Raw genomic sequence first — 16175 nt, 5'->3', positions numbered from 1 at the left:
TCTCTCCGCTTCATTCAGCAGTTAGGCGATTCGAGCTGGGTCACCTTGGATCGGATCGCAAAGGTGACTGGCAATACGTCTCGTGGCATCGAACCGTATCGTAGAGTCCGTTCTCTTCGCAATGGGCCATGCGGGCGCTTCTTTCGAGTCGATCGGGTACTTGCAGTGCACGAGCGTGCAGCTAGGCTCGATAGTTTTGGTACTTCTAGGAAGGCGGCAATGACAAGCGCCGTTGGCTCCATGGCATAAAAGAGCTCCCCAAGATCAATAGTCCTCAGAAGCAGAAACCTGTTCTGCGGTACGTAGGCCAAGGCCTTCTTTGGTACAGGTGACCATGGCATACGCAGCCGACAAGAACTGGACGTTTCATTTTGATTATGCAAGCTTCCCTGTCGAACTACTTTCAAATAGTCAATCTTGCTTTTTGTATAATTCAAGATATGAACGACCTACCCTAAAATAGTAGCCATCAACTTGCGGCTCTGCCTAGCCTCTAGGTTAGGTAAATTTTCTAGTGCAATAGACAGATCATAGCGAAACTCATACCGATGTCAAAACCGTTCTGAATGTGCGTTTCCGCTGCAAATTCACTCTTTCCTATTGCGGATTAAGGATTTAAGGAAATTTTAATCTAGGATCTGTAACTTGAAGAAGAGTCTTTGAGCTACAGATCTTAAATAGATGGATGTGAGGTGGACCCACGAACCCAAATGATATTCAGGCTATGCAAGTGAACGGACCTGCTACAAGAGTCGCGAATTCGCGATACCGCAGAAACGGGGTAACCAATAGCTTCTTCGACTACTCCCAAATGGGTAGAATTAGTTGATCATCTCATCAATATACGTGTCACAGGTACGTGCAAATTTCTCCAGTTACTTTTCTAGGACGCGTTGGGCTTCATTTTGTCGTGCCAGGTAAAACTTAGTGGCTAACTCCGTCAAACTACAGTCGCATTCCTATCTCCGTTGTTCTTTGGCTAAAAAAAAAAACAAAAACTATGAAATCGTTAGCAGATAAAGCGCAATAAGTCGACTGTATATATAGCTTAATCAAACGCGTAAAATCCATAAAAATACTTGAGTCGCTACGTGTGATTGCATACAATATTTACATCACTCTTCTTGAAAAACGGAGGGAACATTTTTAACATTTGAATTTAACAGTCAACCAACAATACGAACATGAAAGAAAGTTACAAGCTTTTACTGAACTTCGATCTAAATAATGTTAGGTTGTGACAAGTTTGGCGAACTTCGAAATCGAGCAATTTTTCCCAACAGGCAAAATTTAGACCGTCGTTTAGGAACTTGTCGGTAAAAACCGGTTGAATTTACTGCATCTCGAAAATCAACGCCCAATGACCACAGTACCGCTAAAATGCGTCAAAGATTAGTAAGGATATCGTTCATGGAGGCCTTGAACAAAAGCGTAGCACGTGAATGCTGCGAACCTTTCAAGAACAGAGATTGGTGTGTTAAAAACTAGCGAAGAAATAGCTAAATGTCGGGACGCGGAACGCTTCGCCGCAATCAAGAAGGCTTCTCATAAAAGAGTTTAGAATCTGAGGGCTCAGTGAGCCAGAACTTGGTTATCGACGAAGCATAATGATTCAGTCTCTATCGCCAGTCGGAGAGCGATCGAGCAACAGCATAGGATAACAGGTGGAGCGTGGAAGGTGCCCCGAACCACCGAGGTCCGCACCCAAGGTAATGATGGTACCTGCAATGGATATCAGAGGCGTCTGCTACTATAAGATAATCGTTGAAAATGAAGCAGTGAATGTAACCCGCTACCTCGAATTTTCCCAGAAGCTCATGGATCGTTAACACACAATCCTGTCACTTGATGGCAATGCCAGATTTCATCGCCATGCTTTCATTACTTCTTGGATTGAGCAAAAGAATATACAACATTGGCTTTAACAAACTCATTCATCGAATCCGAGTTCACGCAATCATGGAGTTTTATACGCTTTAAAAAGGTAACTGGTGAGTATACGCTCCCATTCATTCTACTATAAATATACTTCAAGAGGCCATAGATAAGGAGCTTACACTTTGGCTGCCGAAGCGCTCGGACGAGTACGTGAAAAAAAAAAGAGTATTTCTAAGAAATCGTCACTCCAACCCAGCTAAGGCAAGAGCTGCTCATATTCAAAGCCCAACTCATCTGTAACTACCTAATATAAGAAAGCCCAAAATTCATGAGTTCCTGATCAATAACACAAATAAAGGTAAAGCTCTGTATCAACAGACAACATACCCGTCCACAGTTTCAACTCGCTTGATATTTTAAGTAGGAGAAAAAATCCTCGACGCTTTTAGCGACCACTACGTACGTTCTATGAACTATAGCCACTTGGGAGATTTTTGATTGATTGAGAGTCTCACCTGAATTTGAAGTAGCTAAGCCTAAGCAGTATTTGGATGTTGTATGATAGTTAACAACTCCAGGAAAAAAAACGCAGCAAACTGATTTAGAGAATTCGTGCCCCGCCTTCAGAAGACATAACCCTAAGATCCATACTTGTGGTGAACTTGGGTGTGAATTATCTATTCTGATTGACTATGGTTGAACCTTCATCTCCGCAGGTCAGTGTTGATGAAACCTAGCCTTATTCCATCACCGTGAAGCCCTACTTCAATCCAACCAAGAAACGGCAAGCCCGGATGCTAAAAGACAATGGGAATATACAAAGAATAGTTATCCTGTGGAAGATTAGTTTCATGAATGAGGCGTGATAATATAATTGGTTAGTCAAGTCGCTCTTATACCAGCCTCCACAGTGATCGATGTATCGACCATCGATATATCAATCGGATATACAAATACAAAAGATATACATTGTATATTTGATTGATACATATCGTTGAAGCAGTACGATGTTCATCATAGATGCGAGGCTATTTTGCTACGGTTTTTAGTAGCCTGGGGCAATTAATTTTCTTTACTTTAAAGTTAATTTTCAATATTCAGTAACTTGTCCCGTTGTTAGCCAGACAACAATAACAAAATGTTTACCCGTTCTATATTTATTTTTGCTAAACAATGTAGTTTGGATTCCGAGAGCTTTTGCTTTCCCTAGAGAGCCTTGGGTCGACTTCTTTCTGGAAATCAGGGCAGCTCATTGGTTCTCAACCTTAGACAGATTCAGTCTGCTGGACCAACGTGTTCGCGCGGCTACAAGCCCGAGTCCAAAGGATATATCTCTGTCTGTCCTAATATAGTGTTTTATGTCTGTTGTGTGTGTCCCTGCGATTCAAACGGACTCTAAAAGTAACATCTAACAACGACTTAGCTTGTAACCGTGATAGTTCTGGTATTTACTGCTCTGGTCGTTTAAGCTGGGGCCACGGGCTTGAGTGAACACAATGCCCCCGTAAAAGAGATTTCATATCAAGGCGTAGTGACGATAGTACGTGGTATGCCAGACAATGCTACCGCTACCGACGTGCTGACGACACGAACGTAAATACGGAGTCTCGCGCGTTGCAGTATTGTTAAAGTCCCATCAAAAGTTGCTACAATGGCTTAATTACAGCCTCTGTTACAGAATGCCGAGACAGTACCGTTTACAAGTAGCTCGGCGGTCCACGATGCCGCAGAGGCAGAGCCCTATTGCTAACATTACAAAGCTAAGCTTCGTTGGATAGGTAATTACGACAGCAACAGGAGTCGACGTATATTAAAAGCGTATGTTTGCTTGAAAAGCCTCTTTATCCTGCATTGTTTTTGTTATTCTTTTTTGAATAGTTTAACTTTGAAAAAAAAAACTAGAAACTGAGCGCATACAACAAGATCTATTTGACAATAAAAAACTACAAATCTATAGTCTAAGTCATCATCATAATTAGATGTTTTTTCTTCTTAATATATCTTTAATATTCGAATGGCAGGCAGCAGAAGGCCATTCAAGCTATTGGCTAATTTAACCAACTCCATAACCTTTCTGAATGAATTTGTTTTTCTAAGTAGCAATAGATTTCTAGCTGGTCTGCTACATGGCGATCAACTGATACAAAAAATATGCAAGGCAATGACTCCATACTGATTAGTGACTAAAGCAAATTTGATGTTAAAATCGTGCTTTAATGAAGAGCTGGGTAAGTTTCCTTTAAAAATATTTTCCGTTTTTCATTGGGTAACTAACTACAACTTAGATTCACCTTTTTCAATCATTTATGGTCCCGTGAACTTAATGGAACTAATGATACAGTTATTATGTTTCGAATACTCGAGACTTTATTATATGAGTTCTTCGTACTTTCAACTAGCTCTTCTAACGCATGGCAAATTAAGCTTAGCTAACCTATTTCGCTACGTTTACCCAGACCACGATCTAATTTCTATAATAATGTGCGTATCTAATAAAGACGACTGTCTTTGTCCAGACTAATTTAAGTACAATAATATAAGTTTATTTTGATCATTATGATTAAGGATACTGCGGCTCCCAGTCAACATGCAACAATTGTGTCCATATGTGTGACTGCTTCTATGATTCGCCTTCCTACGGCTCGAATGTTCAAGCCATTCGAATGAAGAAGACGGACTTCCTAACTTGCCTCGCAGTTCTAGTTATCTCCGCCGTCATTTGTCAAGACGGAAAATGGCGGTGAGAAACTAAGTTGTTACATTCCTTCCTTAGCTCTTCATCACTCGACAGATTGAAGCCACGAACTGCCAGATCGAGCAAACATATTGTATATATATATATATATGCGCATGTATGTCTATGTATCATCATACCAGTTTCGTCATGATCATCATCACCATCGCATCAATTAGTGCTGGCGCTGACGATGGCTAAGGCACGAAGATATTGTCGCCGCCGTTATATAACTTACACACACTATTTCGTTTTGCCCCTTTTCTTTTTTTCTCTGTCCTATCGATCGCTGCCTAGTTGCAAGCCGTCGGCGCAGACCTTCGATTTGGCACTACGCTACCGTGTACAGATCGCACCACTAACATAACTAGTAGCGACCTCAGGGTAGCCATCTTGGCACAAAGCGCCCCCGCTAACGGTCTAACTGTGCTTAGCCCAGCTGGCATTCTGCACTCTGAACCACATTCTCCATTTTTTACGCGTCTGTTTCTGTGTCGGTATCTGTGTGTGTTCACGATATTTATGTACGATACCGTGTAGCCAAACGCATCTGTTAACGATGAATTACCATATAACTGGTTTCACGGAACGGCCTTGTCGTCGATGGCTCCTATCTTATGACGGTATAGCTTGTATTGATAAGACTATCTAGCGAGGATCTGTTTGCACCCGACAATATGGTGTATGTATGCGTTCAAGCGTCGGCGTCAGGCATTCCTCATTATATCATTTCGTGTTTGTTTTCAGCATATAGCATCAAGTGACCGTTCACTGATTCATCATTCTTGCTATTTCGGTCAAGATGTTTATACGTGTTTACGTAAATCACTAATAAAGAATAGTAATAATAGGAATAATGTAACATCCATTTACGGTCAACTAACACGATTGCATGTGAAACTTTTGCAAAGAGAGTTCCGATTATAGCTACAGGCCCATACGCTGGACTTCTTTAGCCATCCGAGTTACTCTCTATTTTGTCCTGTTTGTGTGTTCCACCTGATTACTGTATCTGTCTTTTAAGGGATCAATGCATTTGTTCAACCTGCTTGATTTGGAGCTGTGATAGTTAATGGTGCCGCCTGGAGACTCCGGGGCTGAGAGGCATTTCAGCATACATGTTAATGGTATGACATGTGTTAATGTTAACAAGTGTCCGTCATGAAATTATGCCCCTTAGGCGGCCCCATGTAAAACAATCTTAGAGAAATTCAAAACGAATAACCCAGTGGATTGTCTTTTGAACAAGCCAAGCTATTATATGCCTAACATGTATTCACGACAGGATGTACTCGAAAAGGTCTAACTATTCACAAATCTTCCCAACAGATTCTGCAGTCGAGGGCCTCCAACAGCTAATTTTCTGGCGCTTTACATAATTCATTCTTGTAATTATAGTAAGAGTAAGTGTAAGTACTCTCGAAAAATACTCAACCGAGGCTACCTTAATAGTAGTAATCATACTCATCCATATTATGATGTAAAAAAAACTTATAATTGTTGATGATTTAAACAGATTCTAGTAGATCAACCGCCCACTAGTCAATCTCGCATTACTCCTTATGGCCGATTGTCCCAACAGATGTCTGTTCAACGTCACCCATATAGTCGATATATTCAAAACGTATTTAACATATTGATTTGGTTGATCTTTTCCGTCTCATTTTCTCGGAACACTGCGATGAGTGTCTGTCTTCTGGTGGGTAGAACCTATATTGTTGACTTATACGCACTTATATGCGATCACGCTTCTTCACACACATCTACTTTATTTGTAAACACGAACAAAAAATGAAAGAAAGAGTAGAAGTACACCATTCGCTTCGTTCCATCCTTCATCGGATTTTTCGAGAAATAAAATCCGTTATGAACGGCAAAGGGATATATTGTAGCGTACTTATGGCAAGGCCATGATAAATCGGCTGTGCTTAGTAGGTTTAGCGGCTTTAGGGGCCTGGAGGGCGCTCAGTTTGGAACAGGAAAGTGGTCAGTGTTTTCGGTGGTGGCAAACCTGGCTTTTTTTCTGTTAACTTGAAGGAATCTCGAACTCGCAGTTGTGAATCGTTGAGCCAGAAAGGGATACGAAGGTGCCGTCTGGGACGTTTTTATTCGAAGAGAAGGGCGTATCCCCCCCTCTCTCCATACATCGAACACTTGCTCTATAATACTAACGACTCATTCGCCCCAAAAACGATCTCTTTTTTTCTTCTAGAAATGTCAATAACAATTATGTAATATAGTAAAAACAGCTAAACGATTATTATCAGTTATATTATTATTGTCACAGTCAGCACAGTCACTAATCAAAATTGTTATAACTTTTCCCTCCCAAGTTTTTGTTCTTTGCAAGAATCGTCACGTCAAGAAACTTAGCTCTTCTCTTGGTGCTGACTGCTACTATTAGTTTTGTCAATAGAAGGATTGTGGGTACGAGCAAAGTGTAATGCATCTGACGAAGGCACCTAGTGCTTCAATATCAGGTTTATAGCACCCCAACCAAAGTAGGCCACAGACACAAACCTAATTTCTATCTGCACGCCCCAATAATTTCCTGGTCCTTTAAAGCGACCGCCTTCAATCGACGTGAATTTAACAAACAACCTGTCCAAACAATCCAGTCAACAATTATTTGCAGAAACGGCCTCAAAAAACCTCGCCATTTAATTTTTTTGTACTTCGTGTTTGTGCAGTATCCACGTTTGATGTCGCCACTGTAATCAGCCAACTCTTGGAAAAGTTTGCCCGCTAGACTAACTTTGCAACCTCCTCAATGCCAGATATCTTAAGCATGTTTTCTGCAAGAGTTTTACTCCCGGGACACCCCACGCACTATTCTCGACGTCCAGCGCCCTCCATTACCGTCATGGCCTCACACTCCTCTCCAGATTCTTTTCCCGATTGCTCAGAGAGCCATCAATCGATGATTAATACGAATGTAATTCGGTCCGCTTATTTTTCGCTTCATATACTATTCTGGGCGCTTACTTATAGGGCGCATAGCTATGATACATGCCCTCGTTGTTGCCCTTTTTCTGCAGCTTTTTCTATGCTACTGTCATAACAATGATTATGGTGCAATATTGGTCATACGATGCGTTGTACTTGTTAATGCTGTTCTGTCTGTGAGCTTTAGGTCATGTGTGACACGGACAGGCTGACAATATACTTAGAGGTAAAAAGGGGAAGGGGCCTATGGCAGAATGATGATTATGATAGTAGTCTATAATAATAATTATTATTATAGTAATTAATGGTTGTTAATTGAATGCATGATTTTGTCGTCCTCGTCCTATTTTTCCGCTTCTATGCCACAGTTCAGGTAGACAGGTTTCTTTTCCTGCTGATCTTTTTCGCACGTTGTTCCTTGTTTCATATTCTTCATGTATCACTGTATGTCTCCTCACTTCCCACTTTTGTTTGAAGCATTTATCCCTCGTTCGTTCTATTTTGCACTCTCGCCCCCGTTCCGGTACCTTCGCATTATCTCTGTGTTCCTCTTTTGCTTCCGCTTTCATTCGCTCGCACATGTTTCCATTAATAGTCACAATACTAATCCGTTTGCCCTTTCGATACTCGTATTGTCTAGGTTTTTATAGAATTATTAGCTTGTCGAGCTGCCACCGAAGTTTCGTCTCCGTCATAAGTTAATGCTTCCTCAAGTGCTTAGAGAGCCTTCTAGAGAACTTCTAGCTGCAGCGGCTCTTCATCCACTCAGTATGTTGACGTTGTTCCATTATGATTATTGTGTAAACGCAATTATGGAAGTCATGGATCGATTGTACTGTTTCCTTCGTAGAACGACGGCTTTCAAAGTTGTGATGCCATCTATGTTGTAGTACACAGCAGTCGGTTGGTCGACGGCTGTAAATTCGAACTTGGTTCAACCCTCTCTCTCCCCCTTTCTCTCTCTCTCTCTCTCTCTCTCTCTCTCACACACACACACACACACACACAAACACACGCGCGCGCATACACACATACAAATACAGATGACGTAGCTGGAAGGGGCATATTTCTTAATGTACGTTTCTATCGTTGGTGGATCCTTAGAGCCAAGTTAGAACTGAGTCCTTGTTATCGCTCAGAAGAGCCTCCATGTCCGGCAAGAGGTCAGGCATCTCGTTGAGCGATGGTACAAGGTCGTCGGAGTCCATCTGCTCGGGTCCCCCGACAGCGCCTCCTCCACCTACTCCAACTCCGCCACCCATCGCGTCCAACGAAGAATCGTCCATACCTATAGTAGAATGATAATAGGAAAAGGTAAAAGCAACGAATTTTCATTAAGAATCGTAACTTGATATGAGATAGACACAATAAGGAGCTCCAACAGTGATACAATCAAATAAACTTCGTCTGCTTCTTACACAGATGCAAATGGTTTCATTGTATGGCAGACGAGTACTATCATGGCTTCACACATGCAAATATAAACAGAGCATGGAAAAGATAATTCCGCTTTATCCCCGAAGCGTACCGGCGATGCTGTTCGGCGTGTTGTTATTATTTGTGCTAGTGAGACTACTAGTTCCGGTTGTGCTGTCGATTGAATTCAGAAACTCCTCAGGCGGCAGCGAGAAGTTAGGTCCTAGACCCAGGCCAGAATCTGCGGACTCCTGCCGCGAATGTGGGCCACCTAGGAAAGCATCTGTTAGGCTGCTATTCACGCCCAATTGGTTCGGGTTTACGACAACCGTATTGTTGTTGGGTTCCTGAAAATTTAAGACCGTTATCACAACAGTTAGGATAACCAGTGGACCTGTGTGTATGTGTCATCTACGGCATAGTAATGTTCATAGTACGAAGGGTGTTAATTAATATTTATAGACAAATGTTTGATTGCTGTTTGCTTGTGTTCTTTAGAAGCGCTACATGCTATATAATGGAAATTAAATAAGGGAACTGTCCGTTAGGTCAGGTATTGTTTCTCTCAATATATTTAAATAAATGTCGACTGTCACAATTATTTATTCATTCACTGATAAAAAGGCACTGATAGAAATTTCCCATGAAGGAACTCACATTAGTTGACAGGCCGAACGCGGGTTGACGGAGGATTTCTTGCTGACGTAATTTCATCCGTTCTCTCTCAAGTTCCAGTTGTTGAATTCTTTGCATCTGCAGTTGCTGTATCTGCTGCTGTTGAAGCGAGAGTGACGAGGTAGCTGCACATACCGCGTTGATGCTATCTGTTGAACCGGCGTCTGCTCATCGGCATAAACAAAAGTAAAGCCAGTTATTACGCTAGCGATAATGATGACTCAGTTACTCACCAGGCATGCGGTGCCTTATTACATACGTATCATACAAGTAAAATTATGCTCAGTGATTCAAGGTTCAGGCAATAATCCCATAGTAACAGATATATATATATACACACACATATATATATATGTGAACTTCCGTATAATTGCTACCTAGCCCCTACAAAAGACGAGGCTGCGCTGGTTGCGGAAAAGGCTAATTAAAGGAGATCGCCATTTTGACGACGGTAACAGCGTTATATACCACTTGTAGCATTGACTTTGTAACTGTTCAATCCGGTGATCACTGGTACAGGATGGACGTCGGCTCGGCAGCTCAGAGCATTTCGATTCCTACATTAAGCTATTATTATTATACTCACGTTTTTGCGCCGCAGCATATTAGCGTATAGTACAAATCACGACTGCTAGCAGCACGGACCGTCGCCATGAGTCAACGGTTATTAAAAGAAAAGCCATAACATCAACTATCATTGTACATCTTTCGTTCATTACGCATCCGAAAACGATTGAAATCTTTGGCGACGACTAGCTGGTGATAAGATAGCGTATCACGCTTTGTACAGACAGCCTGTGTTCATAGATCTAGTACACAATATGCTAAGCAGACGCCTTTTTGTCTCATCTATCGGTACGATAGCCATAATTTACTATCTATCGCTTAATCCTAAATTTATCAACGCTCATGCTATAACGCTATAGTTGCCTGATTTTACGGGATTCTGATTCCAGAACCACTCGTATCGCAGCACAGTATTCCCCTAAGTGCTGCGGCTATGGGGTACAGCCCTGTGATCGGGGCGCATTGCGAGCACAATGTACTTCTAAGAGACGGTTAATCCTACATCAGATAAGACTCTTATGTATATAGTTGTCCTGCTAAGAGGCTAGGCCAGAAACATTTTTTCGGCACTCCGAAACATCTACACTAGCGAGACTGTTCATATACGCTTTTCTTTGTTGCTTTTCCATCAATAAGTCCTGCGTTCCTGCACCGCTGAACGTCTCTATACAGAAATTCTCATTGGACAATTCTTCTTTTGCATAATTTTCATTAAGGAACAGTAACTCGCCGTTACTTTCTGTATTTGTCGTTGGCTATTGAGCTGACAAGACGTTTATTTTGTCCCTTTTCTCCCTTTACCACCATACAGCTTTACCCAAGCTGTGTATCTTCACCATCATCTTCATTATCGTGGTATTTCTTCATTCCTTTCTAGTTCTTTTCGCTTCAGGAAACTCCACTACGCCAGAAAGCGGTTTCTCTCGGTGGTGAAGATGCTTGGCTCTAGCCAGTGCGTTGCGATAGCTACGATGCGTCTGTGACCAAATCTGGATCGGCAGGAAACATCTTCTTGGGATGGGCCGCTGGAGGCTACAGAAAGGAACAGAACATCAACGTCGGCTGACATCGGCCGACGCCGATCACCTGACAACCGCTACGTTACATTTTGTCTCGGTCAGTGACGAGGGAAACACAGGATGTGGTCATACGGTATTGTAGAACCAAGAGGAGAGAGAAGAACAGAAGGAAGATGCTGTCAGCAATAAAAGCATCGCGATAGAAAAAATACAGTAGCAAACCGTATTCGCTGTGCGACGCGACCGACCAGACCAATGAGCTTCGGGACTTTTCTGTGATGGCTTGGCAATCGGTTCAGCTTTGTTGTAATAATATTCATCTATTCTGATGGCTGATGAACGAAGAGTCAATACCAAAAGCCAATCGCTAATGCTGTTGCAGCAGCCGCTTCCGTAAGTGCCTTAGGCATAAAGTAGAAGTAAGACTTAGAGGACAATGGACACGGTTTTGGACGATGTACGCAACCGCCGACGACGCCGATTCCAATGTTGGCGTTGACGTATACGTATGCACGTTCCGTTTGAAAAAGCTGAGGCGTCGTACCATCGCTACGACAGAAGCTGCTGGCATGGGCGACGAAGTACACAGACTTGAGTCCCTGTACCAGGGTTGACTGGCACATACGAAACATTACGCAGATCGACACCCTCTGGTGCACATAAGCAAATACGTATGTAATAATGTGTTTACAACAAACAGAAACGGCGCGCAGCCTAATATAGACGAAAATAGCAACGTCCAGCAGTCTTGCGCTGGTTGGAGCCGTACATAAGAAAACGGGGAACAGAAGGAATCATGGATTTGCTAGGAGGCTAGAGGTGGCTAGGTGAAGGACGAAAGTTAATCGAAGAAGCGAAAAAACTAGCCCCTTCATCAACAGCATTTTAGATGCTTATCTCCCGGTGACTAGCCTTTGAGGATGATACTGTTATATGCGATACAATGGAGGTTACATCGTGGAAGACGGCATGATAGTAACCGACCGCTCTGTTTTCGGAACGAGATACGAAAGAAGCCGAAGAGAAGAAAACGCAGAAAATACGACTGTTCAACGGAAAGATGTTCACCGCTGAAAAGATTGTTCATTGGTGATGAGAGCTCGACAATCGAAGCCTGATTGTTCAGTAGACTAGAATTTTGCTTAGTGCTGAATTCTAACGTTGAGAGCTTTAAGAATAACAAGCTACCGTCCGCTAGCACAACGTTCTAGTTGTCTAACATAAAGACACAGATCTAGCCACATTGAAAGGCTCTTTGGTCGTCTCTGCCTTCAACGTTTCGATCCTCTCAGATGTCTATTGCATCGAGCAAAAACAGAGCGGTGATCCTATGCTATCATATGGATCGTGGACGCAGACTCGGTTCTGTGTGGCGGTTCGAGTATACTTCTTTTGCTTTAACATCCTTTTGCTGCTACTTCAATTCTAACGTGCAAAAATTGTCACAGCTGCGCAATACCAGGAATTCTAAACCTTCCCTCGCCGACCTGCTTGACTATTAATCAGATGCATCAGTCAACTCGATGGGTCGCCGGGGAACAAAGCGGTGCCGCGCGAGTTGTTGATTTATCGGACCACGATCAAGCCAGCACCGGCGCCAAGGCAAGCTAGTAAGTTGGCAAATGAACGACCGTATGGTTAGGCAGCTATATGTGAACTTCGGTGCACCCCTTGATGAGTATAAAGTTTCCAAACATAAGCTTTTACTACAAGTAAACAATGCGCGATGGCCATTGATAGAAGCTCGTGACGGCGCATCGTCGACGTAGACCAGCATACACGTTCATAGACATTCACTCACATTCAGATCTAGAGATACACAGATCTTCGTATTCATATCTATACATTCGGCTGAGTACAGACCGGTCAGCCAAAGCCGAATTTGCTAGAACCGCTCCGATCTGTGGTATTGTGCACGAAAGCACCAGAACGCCGCTGCGTTTGCTGCCATTAATCTTTGGAGGTTACTTAGCTATAGGCTCGCAAGAGGCGAAAACCGTACAGGCGATGCGTGCTTACATCGTTGCTGCATCGATAGCATTTGTAGCGGTAGTTACTCCTGCAGCGTCGAAATGCATCGCTACTTACCGCCAACAACAATAGCGTCAGACAGCAGCCATGGTGAGTGGGCCAAGCTAAACACTGGGCTAACATAACCTAGTTTTATCGAACAAAGACAATCGACTAGTCGCAAAGGCAGAGCCTCAAATGACCACGAACCCAATAGGAGTGAAGACTCAACGAAAGCCTTCTGAAGGAACATATTCTCGATGCAACTCAACCAATGGCTTAGCCAACACGCTAACTGACTACACATATAAAATATCCTATATATAATCTCTGATGTATTTACATGTTGAACGTTTATTGAATCCTATCGATCTACCTTCGATTTTTCTTCGTTCATAGGTTCTTGGGTGGTATACGTCATTGGTAAAGAGTTTATAAGACATGGGTAAGTTTCCTATAGTAAACTGCATAGATCTGAACGAAAGCTACGATAAACCTCGGTCTCAAAGACGAGGTGCGCTTTCACGTTCCCTCAAAGACTATGCAGAGTTTGACAAACCTTGCCGACTTTTCTCAGTGTGCTATGCTACACAGCCAAGGAGAAAAGCTAGTAAAATAGTTCCTCAAATTATTATTCTGTTACCGTTAGATCCTACGTAACTATAGAGTAGCGAGGTGGATATTATAACCTGTGCTTAGAGCCGTTATATATATGTAACTTGGCGCTTAGGCATGTTCAGCAAAAGGATCATGACTTTTGTTTCGATACATTATAACAAGATAAGATTAGTTGGACAGAGCAACTGGATAATAATTTGATGAAGTTACTATATTAACTTAGCACTAGGAACGCGTCGTATTGCTTTTCATTGAAATTCATGCCTCCTTCACATACATTGCATCATAATATTAATAATGAATGATCTTATCAATTCTAACGCCTGACTGCCAATACTCTGGACATCACGTTACCTTTCAGGTTATGATTTGAGCCAAGTGGACTGTGCAGGCCAGGAACCGTATGATTTTGTGAGGCTTCCATAGTTTGTACGTCCCCGCTACTCGATGCTGCCCCCTGTGTGGCATTCTGACGTGCCATATATTCGGCTTTCTGAAGGTGGGTAGGAATACGCGGGTCAAACCACGATGTAGTGCGGTTATTGTGGTTGAGGAAGTATACCTCACCGTCGCTTGTCGTTCGCTGTTCCCAGCCGGCGGGTAAAGGTCCTAGAGTCTCGGCGTTGATCACCGATGGATTTGTTGTGTGCGGCGGAGGCGGCGCAGTGGCACGCTGTGTTGCCCTCACCTGGCCTGAAACGCGTTTATTGTGTGTCAAGGGGGCAAACCACAAAATGAGTACGTTAATACAAATATATAATACAATATGATAAACAGTTATGGTAAGACCAGCCGTTATGATTAAAATACGATAATATTATTTTTACATAGAGGGTTGTCTGGTGTGGGGTATCCTTAAAATGACCCCAGCAAAGGAACAGATAAATATATTTACATCAATCTTTTTCTGTTATAAATATTATACATTTAAGATTTTATTTAAGAAATATATTAAAATAGTCAACTCCTCAGCTTTTTATAAAACCGTTGTTCACTTCAGCTAATTTTTAAGTACTTGCTCTTTGTTTTTCTTCTTTCTAAAAGAGCCGTACGCCAAAAAGCTATTGCCTGGTACGGCATCCTGCGGTCTTCGTTTTCGACGAAACTCTAGCGAGGATCTTAGGTCCTTTTTGCCGCAAGTGCTTGAAAAAAGTCTGTAAAACATCGGGCTTCAACAAACTGGCCCATTCCTCCATATAACTAATAGCGGAAGCGCATCATTGAATGGTCATTTTGGCTAGAGGCTGATCCTCAAAAGGTGATGTAAATTGGTTTCCCAAATCATGGGGCATAACTCTGCTCAATTTCATTTCATGGAAGTATTTAAAAAACAAGACTATGTCAAAATGTACTATGATAAAGGAAATATACATGCCGCCATTGCAGAGATAGGGCATATGCAGAACAAAAACTCAATGAAACGAATAATTGCTATGAATAAAGTTAGGGTAGCGGACCTCACTGGCGTTATATGTATGTAAAATCTTTAATATACGTAGTTTGGTGTTATTTTGGACCTACCTCTGACCTAATGGCCGTCTCTTCAGCATTATCGAATAGGACAAACGATCGACTGTACAAAGAACAATTCAAATTGAAAAAGACGCATATTGACTGAAGCTGCACGTTCCTCTTATCGCTCTTTCGCAAACATTATTCCAAGACAAAACACGCTGATGTATGTCGATTGCAAGGAAATAACATTACTACTTAAGGTGATTTGACCAAATCAGCTTATCATGTTGAGCTCTAAACACCTATTGGATGAATTTCGTCAAAATTACTACACTTACTAAACAACGAGCCAGCTATCCAGCCTGTAATAATTATACGTTTCTGCCTAATTATAAGTTCTAGAGAAAAATCCAGTTTTAATGTTTTATCTCACTGTCCTTGTCTATCGCAGGGTAACGGACACGTTCGACAATTCAAAATGCTAGGACTTTGTCATTGGTGGTACGATATGATTGCCTACCGTCTCTCAGTATTTGTCTTACCATCGCAAATCGTTAGCGTTAATCAAACTGAATATGAACAGCGATGCAGTTGTCTGCCTGAGTGGCCGATTTCGCTTCCCACAACAAACAAGAGGATTTGGAAAAAAAACTTGAATTGCCGCCGTGACAACAGGCGCTCGTCCCGCCATGCCCGCCTTTCTGACTCTAAGGCAGCGAAGCATCGTCAAGAAAAAGGGAGAGTGAGTGAGTGAGTGAGTGAGTGAGTGAGTGTGTGTGTGTGTGTGTGTGTGTGTGTGTGTGTGTGTGTGTGTGTGTGTGTGTGTGTGTGTGTGTGTGTGTGTGTGTGTGTGTGTG

The 16175-nt window shown here is 42.3% G+C and overlaps 1 protein-coding gene across 2 annotated transcripts in view; it reads right to left on the bottom strand.

The window, feature by feature from the left end:
- Nucleotides 1–4385: 4385 nt before the first annotated feature.
- Nucleotides 4386–16175, bottom strand: part of yki (Transcriptional coactivator yki) — a 47290-nt gene continuing 35500 nt past the window's right edge. For both annotated transcript variants that reach the window (XM_022839100.2, XM_022839101.2), the window contains exons 4-7: nucleotides 14218–14556; nucleotides 9632–9813; nucleotides 9087–9321; nucleotides 4386–8846 (exon numbers count right to left, since the gene is read on the bottom strand). In XM_022839100.2, the coding sequence (XP_022694835.1) occupies nucleotides 8659–8846; nucleotides 9087–9321; nucleotides 9632–9813; nucleotides 14218–14556 (944 nt within the window). In that variant the 3' untranslated portion in view covers nucleotides 4386–8658. The remainder of the gene's footprint in view (nucleotides 8847–9086; nucleotides 9322–9631; nucleotides 9814–14217; nucleotides 14557–16175) is intronic.

This window comes from Varroa jacobsoni, unplaced genomic scaffold (assembly GCF_002532875.2).
Source record: "Varroa jacobsoni isolate VJ856 unplaced genomic scaffold, vjacob_1.0 scaffold_788, whole genome shotgun sequence".
Taxonomy (NCBI): Eukaryota; Metazoa; Arthropoda; class Arachnida; order Mesostigmata; family Varroidae; genus Varroa; species Varroa jacobsoni.
Note: the sequence above shows the minus strand (reverse complement) of the source record. Positions and strands in the feature narration are given on the sequence as shown.